This window comes from Chironomus tepperi, unplaced genomic scaffold, assembly GCF_022539635.2.
Source record: "Chironomus tepperi strain 1889 unplaced genomic scaffold, CSIRO-AGI_Ctep_v1 contig_82, whole genome shotgun sequence".
Taxonomy (NCBI): domain Eukaryota; kingdom Metazoa; phylum Arthropoda; class Insecta; order Diptera; family Chironomidae; genus Chironomus; species Chironomus tepperi.
The window spans coordinates 757,847-777,781 of record NW_027226204.1 but is presented as its reverse complement, the minus strand read 5'-3'; the positions used below and the strand labels follow the sequence as shown (position 1 = coordinate 777,781).

Here is a 19,935-nt window from a genome sequence, read left to right as displayed (position 1 = left end):
TATGCCCACATGCACTTTTCGCATCTTTAGCAGATTTTCAAGGAAGAAAGTCATTGGTGTCCGATTGTCTGTCAAGAAGAAGTCTAGTGTGCATCCTGTATTCTTATATTTGGATAGCTTTAATATGAAAGAATTTGGTTTAAAAACTATTTTGACCGTTAATACTAAAAATCATTGATTGCTAATTTTTTTTCTTCAAAAATTCAGAAACCGATAGTTTTCAAATATTTTCTGACCGTTATTACCATTTTAATTATTTTAAAGTTTTCCGGCTACAAAACAGATTTTTAGATTCTCTACTGGGGTAAATGCGCTTTTGTTAATCACAAGAAGCAACGTTTTTACTCGTTTTGAACTGTCGCATCTTTTTAATACTGAAGCAAAGTCTGTGAAGTCTTCATAAAAACGTAAGGAGCAATTAAAATAATTTTAAGATATTTATTACAAGGCTTTAATATATTTAAGTATTATTAAAAGTAAGAACAGTTAATTATATCAATGTTTTAAGTGAAAGGATGTCAAGGATATTGATAATTATATAAAAATTATCGATTTAAATTTTCTGGATAATTTTTTCCATGTTTCGGAGAATTTTTGCGATTGCATAACTTGCCTACTTTAATTTTTACAAGTGATCATGACTAATGAGCATGATCGGTCAAATACTTCATTGATAATAATCATGTTCCAGTCACTTTGGGAATTTTGGAACTGATAAGAAGAAGAAATTTTGAGTTAACCATTAATTTTTCGTCTAGCCTAGACGAACACTTATCTTATTGATCATACTGGAATCAATAAAATGATTATGTGACATTGAATTTTCTGCTCTATATTCTAGTTGTTGACGTAGACGATTAAAATAGCAAGGCTTAATTATTATTATTTTATTTGCATTTACAGAACAGATCCCAGCAAAATGTTTTCATCATTGATTGACGCAGCCCGTAACTCTCCATTCAAAGCTCCAGTAGCAAGATGTGAAGAATCAAGTGATAACAAATCATTGGTTCCAACAAGAAACATCCAAGCTGCTGCCGCTAATCCAGGCGAGGCTTGCGAATTCGGATCACTCCATTATTTCGCATTGTGCGGTGTTGGAGGCATTTTGTCTTGCGGTACAACTCATACATTCGTCGTTCCATTGGATTTAGTCAAGTGCCGTCTTCAAGTCAACTCAGCTAAATACAAGAACTTGTTCAATGGATTCAGAGTGACCGTAAGTTCTCAATAAAGCATAAAAAACATAAAAATGTTATGTAAGCTAATGCAATTTATGCACTTTTTCAATCAAGGTCGCTGAAGAAGGAGCTCGTGGATTAGCAAAGGGATGGGCACCAACAGCTTATGGATATTCAGCTCAAGTAAGTGCATTATTCACGTGATGTTCAATAACAACTTAATTTTTTATCTTATCGTGGTGACAAATGTCTTAATTAGAGCGTCATCACATTGTTTCCACTTCATTGCTGTTTCATTGGGACTCGCAAATTAATTTAATTATCATTTGTTTGGTAACTTTTAGGGTCTCTTCAAGTTCGGTTTATATGAAGTCTTCAAAGTCTACTATGCTGATATTTTGGGAGAAGAAAATGCATATTTGTGGCGTACAGGATTGTACTTGGCTGCTAGTGCTTCAGCTGAATTCTTTGCTGATATTGCACTTGCACCATTTGAGGCTGCAAAGGTCAAAATCCAAACATCAGAAGGTTTTGCCTCAACAATGCGTGAAGCTATGCCAAGAATGTATGCCGATGAAGGAATTACAGCTTTCTACAAAGGTTTAGTTCCATTATGGATGCGTCAAATTCCATACACAATGATGAAGTTTGCATGCTTCGAAAAGACAGTCGAAGTTCTCTACAAATATGTCGTACCTAAACCACGTGCAGACTGCAGTAAAGGAGAACAACTTATCGTTACATTCGCTGCCGGTTATATTGCTGGTGTTTTCTGTGCTATTGTCTCACATCCTGCTGATGTCGTCGTCTCAAAATTGAATCAAGCTAAAGGATCATCAGCCATTGATGTTGCAAAGAAACTCGGATTTGGTGGTATGTGGAATGGATTAGGTCCACGTATTGTTATGATTGGTACACTCACTGCCCTCCAATGGTTCATCTATGACGGAGTTAAGGTCGCATTACAAATCCCACGTCCACCACCAATGGAAATGCCGTAAGTTCAAATTTTTAATCTTGGGATTTAATTTAAATCTTGCATAATGCAGACATTTTTAATTGACTGACGTTAAATGTGTGTCTTAAACGTTACTGATAAGCTTTATTTATTTTTAATTACAGAGCATCACTTAAAGCCAAGCTTGGAGTTGAATAAGCTGCATAAACAACAACATCAACTGATATAAAAAAAAACTTAAATAAGCTCTTATAGAATGTAGACTCGTCGCAAAAAATTAAACTTAATAACTTTATTTCTTCTTCTGTCATTCCAACAATTGTGTTTTGTTTAGTATTTTTTCTCTGTATCCCACATTGATTGGAAAGGAAACACAGGTATAACATGTACGTTCCGATTTTTCTTGAAAAATAAGCATTTTCTATTTTTGAAAAATGGATGAAATTGAAACATTCTTTAAGTTAATTTAATATCTTTCTACGAAGACGATTTTATTTTTTCTATTGCTTGCTCGATTTTAGTTTAATTTCTAATAATTAATTATCGAATTGTAACGTGACATGAGTATGTTAATTATAAATAATAGCAAAAAAACCCGTTGAAAGAAACACAACAATAAAGAACGAAAAAAATCCAAAATTTAAAGCTTTTTTGCCTTAAAATTAATTTTTTTACAGCATGCAGAGGAAGAGAATTCAATAAAAATTAATTGATAATGCTTAAAAGTTATAAAATTCGTCAAATTTAAGCTTTTATTGAATCTTTGAAAAATTACAATTTTAACGTATTTTAAAAATTTAAAATTTTCAACGGTTTTGTAAAATTTGAAATTTTAAAGTTCAATTTCAGGATATTTCAAAGTTCAAATGTCACAAGGAGCAAACAGCTCATGTGACAAAGTTTGTCACATTTTGTAAGCTTTTTTGTCACTTGTCATCTATGTTGCTCGCTTTCATGTCTCATCTGTTTATTTTCATTTTAAATGCAGTTTTATTGCAGCTTCCGTTTTTTGAAGGAGGAAAAGTAATAAAAAAAGTCACAAAAATCGATATTGTAATGCAGTGTATTTTAAGATCGGATTAATTGATTCAGATTTTTTACAGCATAATCGACTATTGAACTGTTTTCATGGAATTTAGCATGAAGCCGCATAAAATTATTTTGTTCCGCTTTTATTTATTCATGTAAAAACGACCCATTTTGTCGTCACTTAAAGGCTTCAGACACTCTCCTTTTTTGATTCAAGTGTTGAATAAAATGATTTTCACTGTGCTATATCAATTAAAGCATTTCTCTGAGATTGGTGTTTATTCTAAGCGGCACACCTTCGTGCGTGGTAAGCTTTGACAGACCTTGCACTAATGTGAACGAACCCTAACTGAAATGGAATTTAATTGACTTTATACCTCAAAGAAATACAAAATGGTTGGATCCGAAAAACCGGCGTCGTCTTCTAAAAGTGTGGTTATGTGTTTCCCAGAAAACCGCTATAAGAAGCCCTATTAGGTATGTACAAAACAATAAAACATTTGAACGGTTTTGCACAAATAAAAATCAAATAGAGTGAAATTCTGTGATTAGTGTTGCATACAATTCAATTAAAGCTTTCAAAAAAAGATTAGAAAACTTACTTTACGCGCCAAAAAATCAACCCCCATCCCCCTCCTACAGTGTACCACGTAACAGTCTTCATGGAAAAATTTTAGTCAATTACTCGAGGCTTAACAAAATCTCAATTAAAATAGCTTTTAATTAAGTTTGAGCTTTTTTTGGTGCTTACAAATAAGGTTAATTGATGTTGAAAGATAAGGCATAGTTAGAACTGCTGATTATAAGATTAATATTGTTAATTTCAATCTTTTTGGACAAAGTTTTTAGTTTTCCAATAATCCATAGATGGAAATTCTTAAAAAGTTATAATTTTCACTTTTGTGGCTCAACGTCACTCCTTTTACTTCAAACTTTCTTCAAATGAATAAATGTGAATAAATTTCTTAATTATTAAATAAAAGCTATAGAATCTTATTACTTCCAACTACTTCCTTCTAGATATTATGAAAGAATTTTACTTTTTTTCATTGACTTGCGCATAAAATCTGTTTTGAAAGTGAAAATGTGCATGCTGATAATGTAGATAATTAAATCCATTGTTATTACCCAGTTACCTATTTAAAGTATGTAGTGGAATGTAGTGGATGTGGAAGAATTTGGATTAAAAATACTTTCAATCTAGTAAGCTTTTCAAAAGTTTAAAATTCATAAATAAAGCATTTTAAAGGGGTAAGATTTTTCCCGCCAAAATGTTTTGAGTGCGACTTTAAGGTAGAAAATTTTGGCAAGATGATGGTTGCCATCATTTGGTGTGGCTGAAGTACGTCGACATGATGTCGCAAATCGAATTTCAGTCAAAATATCTGCAAGTTTCATTGATTTTTTGGTTAAATTACAACAAAAGGTTTAATATCGATTTTCGAGATCATGTCAACATACTTCAGTCACATCTGTTCTTGACACATTTATAGAGCAAACATTGAAATTCGTCGCACTATGCTGTTCGGCCCCAAAAATTCTTTAATTAATTAAAATTTAGAAAAGCTTTTAAATTTAAATTCCTTGATATTACTTAATTTATTTCCACAGATCGAAACACAACAAAATGCTGCCATTTTACAAGAATGCATCCCAAAACTCCCCATTTAAAGCTCCAATAGTAAAATGTGAGGAATCCAATGACACAAATCAATTAGTTACAACAAGAAATATTCAATCTGCTGCTGCAAATCCTGATGAAAAATGCAAATTTGGATCACTTCGTTATTATACATTATGCGGTGTAGGAGGTTCTTTGTCATGCGGAGCAACTCATTTATTTGTCGTTCCTTTAGATTTAGTCAAATGCCGTCTTCAAGTTAATCCGGATAAATATAGGAATTTAATTAATGGATTTAGAGTAACTGTAAGTCTAAATTGTCATGATATATCAATTTTATAGCTAGACGGTCGACTGATATAACTTTTCGCTTTTTTCTTATCTAGATTCTCGAAGAAGGTGTTCGTGGATTAGCTAAAGGATGGGCGCCGACAACATGGGGCTACTCAATTCAAGTAAGTGCATTATTCGACAATTGCATTCAAGCGCAATACTGCGCGCAAGCGCAAATATGCGCATTACTACGCATATGCGCATGTTAATGCAATTGTCGAATCCTTATAAGATTGAGGCATCCTTTTGAACTATTTAACGTATTAAACTCATAACAGTTCTCAGAAACCAATGAAATCAAATTCGGAGTACCACAAGGAGCAGTGCTTTCAAACTCTTACAACATTACACATATTATGTAATTTCTAGGGCTTTTTTAGGTTCGGTTTATATGAAGCCGCTAAAGTATATTACGCAAAATTTTTAGGAGAGGAAAAGGCTTACATGTGGCGTACAGGATTGTACTTGGCTGCTAGTGCTTCCGGTGAATTTATCGCAGATATAGCACTTGCTCCATTTGAAGCTGTCAAAGTTAAGATGCAAACATCAGAAGGATATGCCAATACCATGCGTGAAGCTGTACCCAAGATGTATGCTGAAGAAGGAATAAATGCATTCTACAAAGGTCTAGTTCCATTATGGATGCGTCAAATTCCATACACAATGATGAAGTTTACATGCTTTGAGAGAACTCTTGAAGCTTTATACAAATATATCGTACCTAAACCACGTGAAGAATGCACAAAAGGAGAACAGCTTATCATTACATATAGTGCTGGTTACATTGCTGGTGTATGTTGTGCTATTGTCTCACATCCTGCTGATGTAGTCATCTCAAAATTGAATCAAACTAAAGGATCGTCAGCTATTGAAGTTGCAATAAAACTCGGTTTTGGTGGTATCTGGCAGGCATTAGGTCCCCGTATAGTCATGATTGGTACACTTGCTGCTTTTCAATGGTTTATCTATGATGGAGTTAAGGTTGCTTTACAAATTCCTCGTCAGCCTCCTATGGAAATGCCGTAAGTATTTATGCCATTTGGCAGGACTCGAATGGCGGCGCCTTTCACTTCATGAAAGCCCTGCCATCTCTGGTTTAAACTTTACTATTTTACTTAATAACTTTAAATTTGTTCCAATTTATTTGTAGTGCGTCACTTAAGGTTAAGTCGGCAGCGCTATAAGATACAAACATCAGCAGGAATTGATAGCAAAGCTTATTATAAGGAAGTTCTGTTGAAGAGAATTTGGGAGATTAACCCTCGAAATATCAAATATTATCATAGAAAATGACGAAGTAGGTGATGTCCTGAATCATAATAAACGGACAATAACAGAGTATACGGTAGACAGAAAGCTTTCCAAGATTTTCATCCTATTAATATCAAAATTCGAATTTATGGTTATCTAACTGTACTTAACTAGGTATTAAACTTTACTTCTTATTTTGTTGGTTTCTGTCAACTGATCTTTTATAAAGGTTCCTTAATTTTATTTTTCCGAGCTACACAAATGAAGAGGACTCCATTGCGGAGCTTTTAAGGCTTCGCTAAACTTCATTTATTATTCCAAATGGAAGCCGTCTCTGTTTGGCGTCCATTCTTCTTTTTTCTTGGTGAAGGCGCACAAGGGCCCATTGCTGCAATTAGAATTCGTCGGTAGCTGGATCTGTCTTTAGATAACTTTTGTCAGTTTCTAATTCTCAACACTTTTGCACCGTTGCTCAAACAGCAATCCCATGAGCTCTTTGGTCTGCCTCGGGATTTCTTACCATCCAGAAGTAGTTCGCACCAGTTGTTTGGCGTCCATAAGACTGCCAAAATAAGTCGGCTTTCATTTTCGTGTTTTCCAGCTCCTGTCGGAGCCTTATTCATTTGTGTCGCTCGGGTTTGTTTATTGATTATTAAGCATAATTGACTTGTGTGCCTATTTAAGTGTCAATTAATAGATTTTTGAGATTGTTGTGTCTTAATTCGTATTTTTAATTTATTTATAGTCTAAGTTAAAGATTTTAAAACATTTGAAAATAGAAAGATTAATTAAAATTAGAAAAAATCTTAAATTTAAAATTCTGCAAAGTCCAAAAGTGTAAACAAACTGACCGCCGTACATGCAATAACCGCATGCTTAGTAAATTGCTCAATTCTTGATATAAACACTTGAATACAATAAAAATCCAGAGATCGAAGTAGACTTGAATTTTACATGGAATCGACAAATCCAAGTCAACTTTGAGTTCTGCTTAAATCACAATACCGGTTGAAAAAATAGCAATCCATAGCAAAAATTGAATAGAAAAATACTTATTTATTGACAATTTCTAAACCTTGATAATTCTTACAAGAGTTCAACGTTATTTACGTTATAAATTTATTAATAATATTATTAAAAACTGTTAAGAGAAGTAAATAAAAATTTAAAAATATTTTAAAAAACAAATTCACGTGTAGTTTTGTATTTATTAATTTGTATCAAGATATATATGGACCAATACAATGTACAACCATACTTGACCATCCGCTTATTTGGTGTATTTACTCATGAGACTACTTACTTACATACTGCGATGGCCTATTAGATCGATTATGATCCATGGTCTCTGTTTGATGTTGCGTCTGAAGCTGATTGCCACTAGGGTATCTCCATCTATTGCCATCTTTGTAATGTAACAAAGTTGATACAAAGGTGCCTATGATCAGATTTGGTTTAAAATTGCGCATATTAATTCTAAAATCACAGTGAAAAACTTTATTGATGGAATCTTCATCAAGTTTTTAACAACATGCTCAATTTGTAATTCATAAAGTTTGTCTTCAATGTGTATCGTATATACATCTGTGTTACTCGTCAAAAGACACATTTTGTTTACAGATTCACTAATTTCAGTTTAAGCTTTTTTGATGCGTATTTTTGCTTAACGGATTTGAGAATTTCAAAAAGTGGTCGTCCATTCATAAGGCACGCACCTAACCAGAGTTGCAAAACACCAGTTACAGACTTAAACCGTACAAATTCTTAATGATGCGTATGATTTTTCTTACAAAACCATACAAATTATCAAGAAATTGTACGGTTTTTGCCTGTGGCAGTTGTCTGTTTTGCAACCTAACACTTTCAATGGATCTGGATTTGGTGTAAGCAGGTGAGAATTCAGAGACGAAATTCAAGAATTTCAATAATCATTTTTGAAAAAAGGACGTATTCTGTAACGTAATAAGTAAGCAATCTCTTATCTGTGCTCAATTAACGTGTTGACAGTAAACTTTTGCTCAAGGATCGTTCGTATATTCCGTAATGCTTGAGGGAGATGGTGGATCTGCCATTTGATACGATCTATTACAAGGTATAGCAATTTTAAACTTTACGGCATATACGCACGGCACATAAATGTTTATTGCTGAAACGTGTTGTTATATTTTTTAAGGCGCAATCATGTTATTATCTCACTAAAATAATGTTTGAATGATTTTCTTTTCATTTTGTAAACAAAAATTCGTTCAGTAATTCTTAGTTCATTTCATTTCAGTTCAATTTTGTCCATTTCAGTTCAATTCAAATTTTACAAAACCGTTAAAAACAAATAAATAAATAATAATTGCAGACAAATGAATTCAATTCAAAATTCTCAGTACTGACATTAATGATCAACATTCAAATACTTCTGTCCATATTTTTCGCACAAATATGTACTCAATGATGCAGTCTGAAGATGAAAAAAATATTATTTTTAAAATACAAGATCGCATAAAATGAGGTTTTGAGATGCAATTTTATCTTATCATCATTATCATTAAAGTTTATTGCTTCACTGAAAATTTTGCTGTTCTCGATCGCAAGATGCATGCGGCAAAGACGTAAGACATCCATTATTAAGTGTAAATTTTGATGAAAAATTGGGTTTTTTGGTGACTTTTTGGGGGAATTTGGATTGAATAATTGGGAATTTGTTGGCATATCCAATGAAATCTGAGAAGTTCAGCATAACCCAAAGATGGATATATCTTGAATCTATTCATACCCGACCATACATCATTAATGCAATCAAATGTGATTGATCAGTTCCGCATCGTTAACTAAATCAACAAAAACGAGGTAAAAAGTATGTCAAAATCTAGATATGTTAAAGAAACTTGACAGCTCAGTGCATACAAAATGCGTTAGAGTCTGTTCATACCCAATTATCGGCAGAGCTTTTAACTGATCATCATTAAATGTAAAGCAGCATAGTTTTCATTAAAAAAATGTATAAAAATAAACTGCATACCATTTAGCTTGTAATGTTTTCTTCATTTCATGACAAGACTTTCTACTTCAAGGAACATATTTCCATATTAAGAAGAGGAACAAGCTATAAATAGAACTACCACTTATTCAATACACAAGGGGAGATCATGAAGAAGAAATTGTTTTCAATTTTTTAGCGCATTTTTGAAAGAATAAATGACAGTTTCAGATTCACTTTGAAGTATGTAAAATGTCAGCAACCAGACTGAGAAGTTTCAGCATTTTAGAGAGATCTGATTTGAAGCATTTGGTCCGAATTATCGAGTTACATGCTACTTGCTTGGTTTTGGAGTTTGAAAGAATTGCTAAGTTCTTTAATTAATGATTTTTCAGCTATTTTTTTTGAATTTTTTTTTTGGCTTTTAATTTAAAAAAAAAATTTAGCGATAATTTTCAAAAAAAAGTTTCAGTTTTCAAAAACTTTTTGACCGTTAATTTTCAAAAAAAAATTTGAACTTTAGAATTTTCAAAAAATTTTTGATCGTTCATTTTCAAAAAAAATTTGAACTTAACTTTCAAAAAATTTTGAACGTTATTTTTCAAAAACATTTTGACCGTTAATTTTCAAAAAAAATTGAACTTCAACTTTCAAAAAAAAATTGAACTTCAGTTTTCAAAAACTTTTTTGACCATCAATTTTAAAAAAATTTGAACTTCATCTTTTAATAAAATTTTGAACGTTAGTTTTCAAATATATTTTGACCGTTAATTTTCAATAAAATTTTTTGCTGTTTAAATTCGAATTTTTCAAAAGCATTAAAAATTTGAAATTCGAAAAGCGGTTGAAATTTAGCTCTAAATTGCATGAACCATATTACTTAATTATTGTTTTAAAATTAATATGGAATATCAAAGGAATCAAAAACTGATCCATGGAAATAAATGCGCTGTCCTCAATCAATTTCACAAAGAATTTCAATATTTTTTGTTATTTATAACGAAAATAGTCGCCGTCTTGTCCTCAAAGTTATCAAAGAGATATTCTGGAAAGCAACTGTAAACAAGAAGTGACAATTAATTAATTTATTATAGAATAAAAAAAGATATTTTTTGAGTAAATTTTTTAACAACTTTTTTCTTCTTTTATTTGTGACAAAATTATTTACAGCGCTATCATTTTATTTGTGTATTGTGTAAAGATAGCCTAGAAAAACACAATTTTTCATTCTTTTACATATATATATGCTGTACATGTAAATTGTTCCAGAAATTACATAATTAAAGTAATAATTATTAATAATAGTAATAATAATCGATTATTGGACAATATGAACTAAGTCTGTATGTTTTGTGTGTGTTTTTTTTTGTTTTTGCGTATGAATAAACAGTGATATTACTCAGTCTAATAGTCTGAGTGGATTAGTAGAATCTACATCTAAGATAATAACACAAAAAAAGAGAGTTAAATATTTTTAGTATAAAAATCGTACTGCTAGCTTCATTTTTTTTTTGCATATCCAATTTGCATTTTACAGTTTCAAAATAGTCATTATTGATTCCAAAAAAGTTCTGATAGCAGCAGGAACTGCTATATATTGATAAAATGATTGCAGCGATTTCACAGTTATAAATGGACAATGTTTTTCAATTTTGGCATATTAATCTTATTGCCAAATTTTTTAATTTTAATTTTTTATGATTCAAAACTCTTCGGACACTGAAAAACTTCCATTTTTCCTAATCAGTTGTATTGTTCAGTCTTTTCAGTTGCATAAAAAAAATTGTAGAAATAAAAATTATTAACAATAAAAAACAAAAAGTTTTTTTCTTGCATGCTTGCGTCATCTGCTTATTCTCATTTTTCTCAATTCCACGTATCAAGTGTGGTTCAAAATAATTTAATTAAAAAAATAATTTTCAAAATTAATTTTGGTATATTCATCAGATTTTTCACTTTTATCTCCAACATTCAGCAATTTCTATCCTTTTTGTTTGTGTTTTTTTTTACTTTTGCAACTTTTTTCGATACTTTTTCATTTTTTTACTCATTCTATTATCATATCCTTTAAATATGCCTAATATCTAACATGATTATATTCCTTCATGAAATTATTAAAGGTAATAGTAGGAGTTTCTTGATTCACAATTTATCAGTTTGATGATTACTTCACATTCGGAAATGGAATATCCTTAAAAATTATCAATATATTTTTCATCTATTATTGATTTCTGTCTGGATTCTTTATTATCGTTGCCAATTGATTTATTAACGGGATTTTTTGAAATTCAAATTTTTAACCGTCAAACTCGATTTTTTTAAAATTTTCAACGGTCTTTTCAAATTTGAAAATTTAACCGTCGAAAATTTTTTGAAAATTTTGAGTATTCTGTTTTGAATTTCGATTGACCGTTACTTTCAATCGTCAAAACCTTTTCTTTCAGGATCCAATTTGACAGAAATCCACAAATTTTCAAAGTATTTTAATCATTATTACTACTAAGAAAAAATGAATTTGAAAAATTTATCTATCCTACAATCATATTATGCCTTACAACACATCCATCACCTCTCAATTCTTAATTATCAATCTTTTCCTAGATAAATATATTAATTTTTTTTTGTTTCCTTAACATTTTGATAATAATGAATAATGAGTTGATCTCTTTTTTATAGATAAAAAAAAGTAAGGATAAGTCATAAAATGAGCTAATTTTAAAAATATTCCACCACATAAAAGATCTTAAAAACAAATAATAATTATAATAGGACAAAAAAAACATGAAAAAAGAAATAAAAAATATGAAAGATATCAAATTGTGCTCGCATGTGTAGATACTTGATTAATCTAGAGATTCACACATTTAATTGCAAAAAGAGAAAACGTGTAAATGTAATATAAATCTTGAAGCTTGAAATTATTTGACCTGCAAATTTTCGTACTTTATATATTTATTCTTAATCAGTGCTATTCTCACAACAATATCAAGCATGTACACATGATGAGGCAACAGTCTGTATCCCTGTTCCATAGCATTACTTTATGATTTTTTTTCTTATAAAATGATGATAAAAAATAGAGAATTTTTCACTTTTTTTCACTTTCAGACTTTGCTATACACAAAATGAAGTAATTATTTTGGACATATTTTGGAACATGTTTTATGATTTTAAAAAAAGAAATTAAAAATAAAATTATATATTGTAATCATTAACTGACACAACTTATAACATCAAAAAAAAAAGCTTTGTTTCTTCCAGTTTCTGACTCCATCATCTGGTCTGCCATAAAGCTCCAATTATGACACGCATAATTTGATTCCACGGAGCTATCCACATCACATTATAATTAGTTTTGTTCTCCTTTTTAATATAAAAAAGTAGGTATATATATTGCATAACATTTTGAGGCTTTTAGTGAGTTTTTCTTGAGCTATTCTCCTCATTTTTTGATAGAATTTAGGTTTACATCTTGTTGTTTGTACTTTTAAAGTGTTAATGTTGAGCAAAATTCATCCGTTCTTCACTCAATATCAATTTAGTTCCAATAAATTATCAATTCCCATGATTTTTTGATGCACTCTTCGCATAATCATTAGTTTCTTTTTTTACATGTACAAACCAGTGCAAATTCCGTTAGTTGATAATGAACTGTGAGAGAAATAGAAGATAAAATAGAACAACGTTATTATTAAAGTACAATTTACATATTGATTAATGACATGCACCAATACTAAGCACATTTAGAGACAGAAGACCTTACAAAAAAGGCTTTACATTTAATGGATATTATTCAATCAACTAATTAAAGTATATTAATAGATTGAAGCATGAAAAAGGTTATTTGCAACAAAATTTCCAGTTAACGGATTTTTAATTTTCAAATTACTTTCAAAACTGTGCAAATGTTTTATGGAAATTGTAAGGATTTTAATTTTAAATTTAAAATGATCGTTATTTTGATAAAGCAAATTTTGAACTTGGATTTGCATGCTTTAATTTATTTGAATTTTTAGCGACCGTTTATAAGCAAAATTATTAATAATCGCGTAAATAAGCTTTAAAGTCAATTAAAAAATAATCAACTCAACTAGAAAATGAAATTACGCAAGCAGTTGAGTCATTAAAAACGGATATTAAGATTATGGCTATTAAATTAAAAATTTTTAACTGGAAATTTTGATCGAGTAATGAAAATTAACCAGCAAAAAATAAAATAAAGGAAGCCATATAATAAGCAAAAACAAATAAATTTAAAAATGAAAGCACCGGACAGAACACCAAGACACAAATATTTCTAGTTAAGTATTTGGAAAATTACCGGAATTTTGAAATAAAGCTCGAAAATAAAGTTTGATTTGTGGTTTTTTTGCTTGCTTTCATTGGTCTCAGCATGATGTATCGGCTATGATGTCTTAAATTTTGGTATTGGATCTGGGTCTAAGTTTTTTTTTCTTATTGTTCCTTCATATTTTCATTGATTTTTCTTTTTTTATTCGCCTATAAACTGAGACATAAATTTCCCAGATTCTTGTTCCTACTTGTAGCTTGTTTCTTAAATATTTTCAATTTCTCTTCACTTCACAACAAAAAATTCTCTGAGATTTTAAAGCATTTGATTTTTTCGATTAAAAAACTTTTTGATTAAAAACATTATTTTTTTTGTAGCACGGTGCTGACAACGATTACTGATTTTTTTTTAACGTGTAGGTTAGATGAAAACATTTACCAATAAGGTAGTGGAGACTCTGAATGTCTTTTGCTAAATTCTGACCATGATCCAAAATGCACTTTTGGTACATCAACTGGCTCTGTTGGCGAACTGCTACGATCTGTTTTTTGTGTTTCCTCCTTTTTCTCTGTGTTATTGCTAACTGATGTGTTATTAAGTCTTATCACGAGTTCATTTTCCTCCTGACGTGCTGATACTCGATTTGTTAATTTGTAGTTGGTACCCTAAATTTTTTGGAAGTAGAGGAATAAGAGTTAGTAAACAATTCATTAAATAAATCAACCCTCCCAATTATCCCCATAATAAAGCTATACTTACTCCATTGCTATCCCAGAACTCCTTTCCATCCGATCTGTAGCACACACAGAATTCCAAATTTCTGGAGTGTGGCGGAAGTGTTACTTTGAATGAGAAGGTATCGTAAATGACATATGCTCCACTAGCACCTACAATCTTTGAATATGTACAGGTGGTGTCTGTGTATGACTTCCAACTGTCCCATGATGATCGAATTATTACTTCTTTGTGAAAACTTAAATTTTTCACTTTTACTGTTCCAACAACTGTTGATTCTGATTCTTTTACTATTACATTTTCCAATGACACGTTATTTGATTCCAATTTACGTCTGTAATAATAAGAAGTTACATAATGTTAATTATATAAGGCATGTGAAAAATAACGGAATAAAAGAATTTGAATGAAATTTTTGAACCTCAAGTTCAAAACTATTTTGACGGAAAATTTAAAAAATAATGACAGTTTACCTAAATTCAAGATAATCCGATGCAGGTTGCCTAAAATCAATGGTCCACTGTTCCTGTGGAACTGGAGATATCATTCCCTGAGTTACATGTGCGAGAAATTGCAATGACCATGTTGGTGGTTGTGTTGATGATTCTGACATAATTTTAATTTGTTCCAATTCTAATCCTTTATCGTCAGCAAAAACGACACGTTTCTTTGCTCTTTGTGGTCTTTCATAGTCATCACTATCGCTACTATCGCTCGTTGGTTCATGTTTGTGATGATTATTGATATCTGTTTTACGGACAGTAAGGCAAGAACGGCGCGGCTTTGGTGTTAAGCATGGTTTATATGGCGAGAGACTTTGTAAATGTGTTTGATATAATGACTGCTGTTGATTTTGTGGTGGAAAGCGACGTTGTGATAATGGTGATAAAACGGCCGCTGATCGACAGAATCTTGGTGATTCATAAAATCTATTCGGTCCATATTCTGATAGGAAGCCCGTCGGTGGACTATGGCTAAATAATGGAGGACTTTGAGATACTAGCATCTCGTAATAAGCGGGCATTGGGATGGCTCGCGACGGTGATATCGAAATGTAATCCGTTTTTGATGGCGTAATTTTGACTGTTTATATAAAACTGTAATGAGAAATAAGAATAAAGTCTATTAGTGAAAATTGTATAGCTTGTGTTTGATCTTTATTGCCCTGTTTTGTCATCATAGAATGAGATTTATATATTTTCATTTCAGCATGTGCTGATTTGTTTTCTAAATTTTCCGACGTCATTGTACGTCTTATTCTTTAACGAAATAAACATTTTAATGTTTTCAGGAAACAAAAACGCACACGAGGATTGAAACATCCATTAAAAATAGCCAATAGAGTCTGCATTTCTCTTTTTTTTTTTTAAAAAGGAAATTTGTAATGAAAAATCAGTTCCAAAAATATAAAAATTATTTTGCTCACATCTGCCAGCAGCCGTACAAGTAGTGAAATGTCGAGTTAATTAAAATACATCTTGCATTTATTTTCACCAAATTTACTATAATATCCATCAAGACCGCAATTTTTTTGTGATATCAAAATTTATTGATATTTATTAGGCAAGCTGCCAAGTCAAGTCTGATCAAATACAACAAAAAAAAGTGTAATTGCAATGCATATTGTTTGCTAGAGTTCACGGACGGTTCTTACAAAGACAGATTTGTGTACACGAGTAGGAAGAATTTAATTTTAAATTTTTATATCTTCTGATATATATAATTTGAGTTAATGGCGCCACATAAATAATCAAAAATATTTCCCTTTCGAGACTTTTCAGAGACACAAGAATCTATTGCTTGAGGAACAGAAACCTGTTCTTACTTCTCTGGACGTACAGATCAACTGTGATCCATGGCTTCCCTCAGATGACACCTAAAGCTGGCTTCTGCCTGCCAATTGTCAATAAGAAATCTGTTCTATAGCTTTATTAATGCCCTGCAATCAGAGTTGCAAAACAGTCACCTGACCCAGACAAAAACCGTACAAATTCTTGATAATTTGTATGATTTTGTTAGAAAACCGTACAAGTTCTTAATAATGTGTATGATTTTTCCTAAAAAAACCATACAAATTATCTTATTTTTGTGAGAAAAACCATACAAATTTTTAAAAAATTGTACGGTTTTTGCCTATGACAGGTGCATATTTTGCAACGCTGCCTACGATCCACACTGGATCAATAGCAACTACCCATCAATTCCTCTAGCAATTTTCATATTTTAAGAATATTACATAAGCATCACTATAACCCCAAACCCACTCTAACCATCTATCACGTCATGTCTAATTTCTAAAGTAAACTTGACATATTTCAGATACTTTTTCATTTTTTTGGGAGATTGAGCAACAGCGTCGGTTTTTCGACATGAGGAGTTTCTTATTTTTTTTTGGGGAAATTTAGTGATCACTCGCGACTCGCGTGATGATTATTATTAGTATATTACTTGTGTGAATGCTTCATCTATTTCTGATAACGAAATCGAGACAAATTTTTTTATTTTATTTTCAGAACGCATGCTAGACGCGTGCCAGCTTCACGGTACGAATAGAGGTGAAAAAAATAAAAAAATTCATTCATAAAGTTCAGAGATTCCCTCAAGGTCTTCTTCTTCCTTAACTCATTAACTGATATTGAAAAAAATAATCATCACTGATAATGAGTCACATGTAAAGCATGTGAAAAAATTATACTTGTTATTTCCCATTTTTACCGTTTAGTTAATTAATGGAGTCAAGCATATTAGATTATCAACGGGTCAAATTTGTTTGTGTTTTGATTTGCTGTATGCAAAAAATAAGTTTTATTGCCACGCGATGCTAATCTGGATGAAACTTGATGATTATACAGAGATGATTTGTTTTGGAGCTCAAAATCCATATACTTATTATTATTATTATTGTTTTGATCAGTCAGTCAATTGTATCACTCTTTTGGGTAAATATTAGTATTATTCCACACCATTCAAGGCTACACGCGCAGCACATAAAACAATGTTTTTCTATATTTCACCTTTCTGTTATTTCCACTTTTTTTTGCTAACAAATGTTCAGAGGTCTTGCATTATTGTTCAGTAATAGTACAATTGGAACTTTTGAAAAAATGTTTGGCGGATGATGAAGAAGAAGTTAAAGTCACATCGAGGTTGCTTCTGTGGTCGAAAACAACAACTTTTCAACAGTGAACAGTGGTCAGGGATGTATTTAGTGTCTTAGACAGAAATATGCTTTGTAATAAGGTTTAGAAGCCTGTTGGGAGGAAGCTGTCGATAGAGACAGTATTGCATTTGGTATTGGTAATTGGCAGACGGAAGCAAGCGATAGAGAAAGCTTAAGGCGTCATCAGAGGGAGGTTCTGGATCACAATTGATCTGTACGGCCAGCGAAGTAAGTAAGTGACAAGACTTTGGGATTGCTAATAAATATTGGCAATTGCTGTCAGTTCGACATGACTATTGCCAACTTGACTATGCCCTATCCGACAGAACATGCTTTTATAGTACAGAAATACCACTATCGTACCTATTTGCATGTAAGGGTGATCTATTTGGTCGTCCCAACAAGAGTTGTTGCCTTAAGCTCCCTAACAAACTAAGCATCAACATCACAATTCCAGCCATATCTCCATCTAAATAATCCCCATACCGCACATAATAAGCCGGTACCTAACTCCACATCTGCTAAATTAGCATTAGTATGCGTGGTATTTTAGTTCTACACGTGTAGCCTCAAATGCTGTTAGTCATTATAGCTTTATGACTGTTAAATAACTTTGGCAAACACAAATTTCAGCTTCATAAACAAATGAAACATTAATATTGAGTGAGAGGATCGTGTTTTTTTTGGGTAATAAGAGTCAACAGCTCAACTCGAGGACCGTTTATTAATGATTTGCGAGTAACAATGTATTAAGTAACATGAGAGGATCGGCATAATGATAACAATAACAAATCACCAGATTAATCGTGATAGACATCCACTTGAGATTTCAGTCAATTGTCGACATAGTGATTTTTTGTTTGTTATTTGAAATTAATTAGTCAGTAGCTACTAAAGACTGTTCACGGCAATGTGTTAAAGCTATAAAAATTAAATGTAATAATTATGACATAAATGTTGCATGGGGTCATTTAGATAACTGGCCTGATTATCATTGAACAGACTTTATGAATGGGTTTTAATTCTTAATGACTTGATGTCTGGAAGTCCTTATCTTTATGCACAAATGGACTTGATAATTAGGGCTGAAAAATTTCACTTAATTAATCCAATGTGACTGTCTCAAAAACAACCGTTAATTTTTTTCAAAAAAAAATTTTGTTCCTAAAATTCAAATTTATTTTGACCGTTACTTGTACTTTTTTTCGTAACGTAAATTTTTATTTTAAATTATGTTGAGTTCGAAATGTTCGAATTCTGAATTAATCGTTCTCCTTGAAGAGAATTTTTTTCATGACTCATGATTTGTTTTTCATGCCTGCCACACTTTCTACCGAATAATATAAAAAAAGAATGTTTCATCGCCTTCGCTTCTTTATTTCTCATCATATGATGCATTCCGCGGATTTATTTTTAGCCAGAATTTTTTTTTTAATCATAGGATATATAATGAGGATATTTCGCATGCCTTTATATTCGGGTCATAAACGTTTTGAATGAAAATTGGACTTCGTTTTCCTCACTATATCCATTTTCAATGTTATGTGATATTTAGTGAGAAGAATCATCTGTTGCCATAGAGAAAAAATACATTACATCAAGCTTTACTCTCAATAGCTTAATAGATGAAACAAAAATGTTAATTATTTACGTTTTTCACTTAAAAAGATGAATGAACTTTTTCATAGGACGTAGAAAGAGAAAAAAAAGGCAAGTTGCATTATTTCATTAACGAAAATTACATTTAGATGCATTGCCCTCGTTTGTAAATTGCATTAACGCAATTACTATTATTTTTTTCCTTTGAAACTTGAAACTACGGAACCTTATGTCTTTTCATATTTTCTAGTCGTGCAATGTCATCAGATTCTTTTTTCAAAACAAGCCAAGTTTATAGTATTTCTATTAAATTGCATACTGGTCGTATGCTTTTGTCAGACATAGATAACATTACTTGACTGGATATATATTTGACAGATATTTGTGCTCGTTCAGTAGACGGGAAAAGGTCATTTTTCTATTAAGAAATTGCGCTCTTTTGTTACTTTTTTTGTTCCTACATAATGGACATAGACACAATAAAATATGAGGAATTTATTATTGGTAAAATATATAGTCTGATATATCTATGTGCTGGAAATTTCCGTTGTTTACGCACAATTCAGTGATATTTTGCCATTAGAAAGAGCAAACAATCCACGAATTTTATCTAAAGCAGTGCTGAGCAACCTTTGATTTTTGGTGGCACACTTGGTATGCTTCGACCAAAACCCTACAATATATACGGTTCATGGAATTTTTAAGGAATTATTCGCGGAACACAGGTTGCCCACAACTGATCACCACGAATTAATTAGTGGATTACTAATAAGTACGTACACAGTGTTGCTAATTTGCTAATATTT

General features: G+C 31.4%; 3 protein-coding genes across 4 annotated transcripts in view; 2 read left to right on the top strand and 1 right to left on the bottom strand.

Annotated features, from left to right (window-relative positions):
• Positions 1-322: 322 nt before the first annotated feature.
• Positions 323-2,778, top strand: LOC139085764 (solute carrier family 25 member 3-like). Its single transcript, XM_070633907.1, has 5 exons — positions 323-407; positions 904-1,219; positions 1,296-1,364; positions 1,526-2,178; positions 2,304-2,778. Exons 2-5 carry the CDS (start codon positions 920-922, stop codon positions 2,335-2,337), a joined length of 1,056 nt encoding a protein of 351 aa, XP_070490008.1. The 5' UTR covers positions 323-407; positions 904-919; the 3' UTR covers positions 2,338-2,778.
• A 2,012-nt stretch (positions 2,779-4,790) lies between these two features.
• On the top strand, positions 4,791-6,598 carry LOC139085762 (solute carrier family 25 member 3-like). Its single transcript, XM_070633905.1, has 4 exons — positions 4,791-5,095; positions 5,176-5,244; positions 5,492-6,144; positions 6,273-6,598. Exons 1-4 carry the CDS (start codon positions 4,796-4,798, stop codon positions 6,304-6,306), a joined length of 1,056 nt encoding a protein of 351 aa, XP_070490006.1. The 5' UTR covers positions 4,791-4,795; the 3' UTR covers positions 6,307-6,598.
• Positions 6,599-10,479: 3,881 nt separating this feature from the next.
• The window catches only part of Gbs-70E (Glycogen binding subunit 70E), a 30,950-nt gene continuing 21,494 nt past the window's right edge, over positions 10,480-19,935 (bottom strand). For both annotated transcript variants that reach the window (XM_070633924.1, XM_070633923.1), the window contains exons 2-5: positions 14,844-15,467; positions 14,395-14,704; positions 13,666-14,300; positions 10,480-12,995 (exon numbers count right to left, since the gene is read on the bottom strand). In XM_070633924.1, coding sequence (XP_070490025.1) covers positions 14,070-14,300; positions 14,395-14,704; positions 14,844-15,394 — 1,092 coding nt within the window. In that variant the 5' untranslated portion in view covers positions 15,395-15,467 and the 3' untranslated portion in view covers positions 10,480-12,995; positions 13,666-14,069. The remainder of the gene's footprint in view (positions 12,996-13,665; positions 14,301-14,394; positions 14,705-14,843; positions 15,468-19,935) is intronic.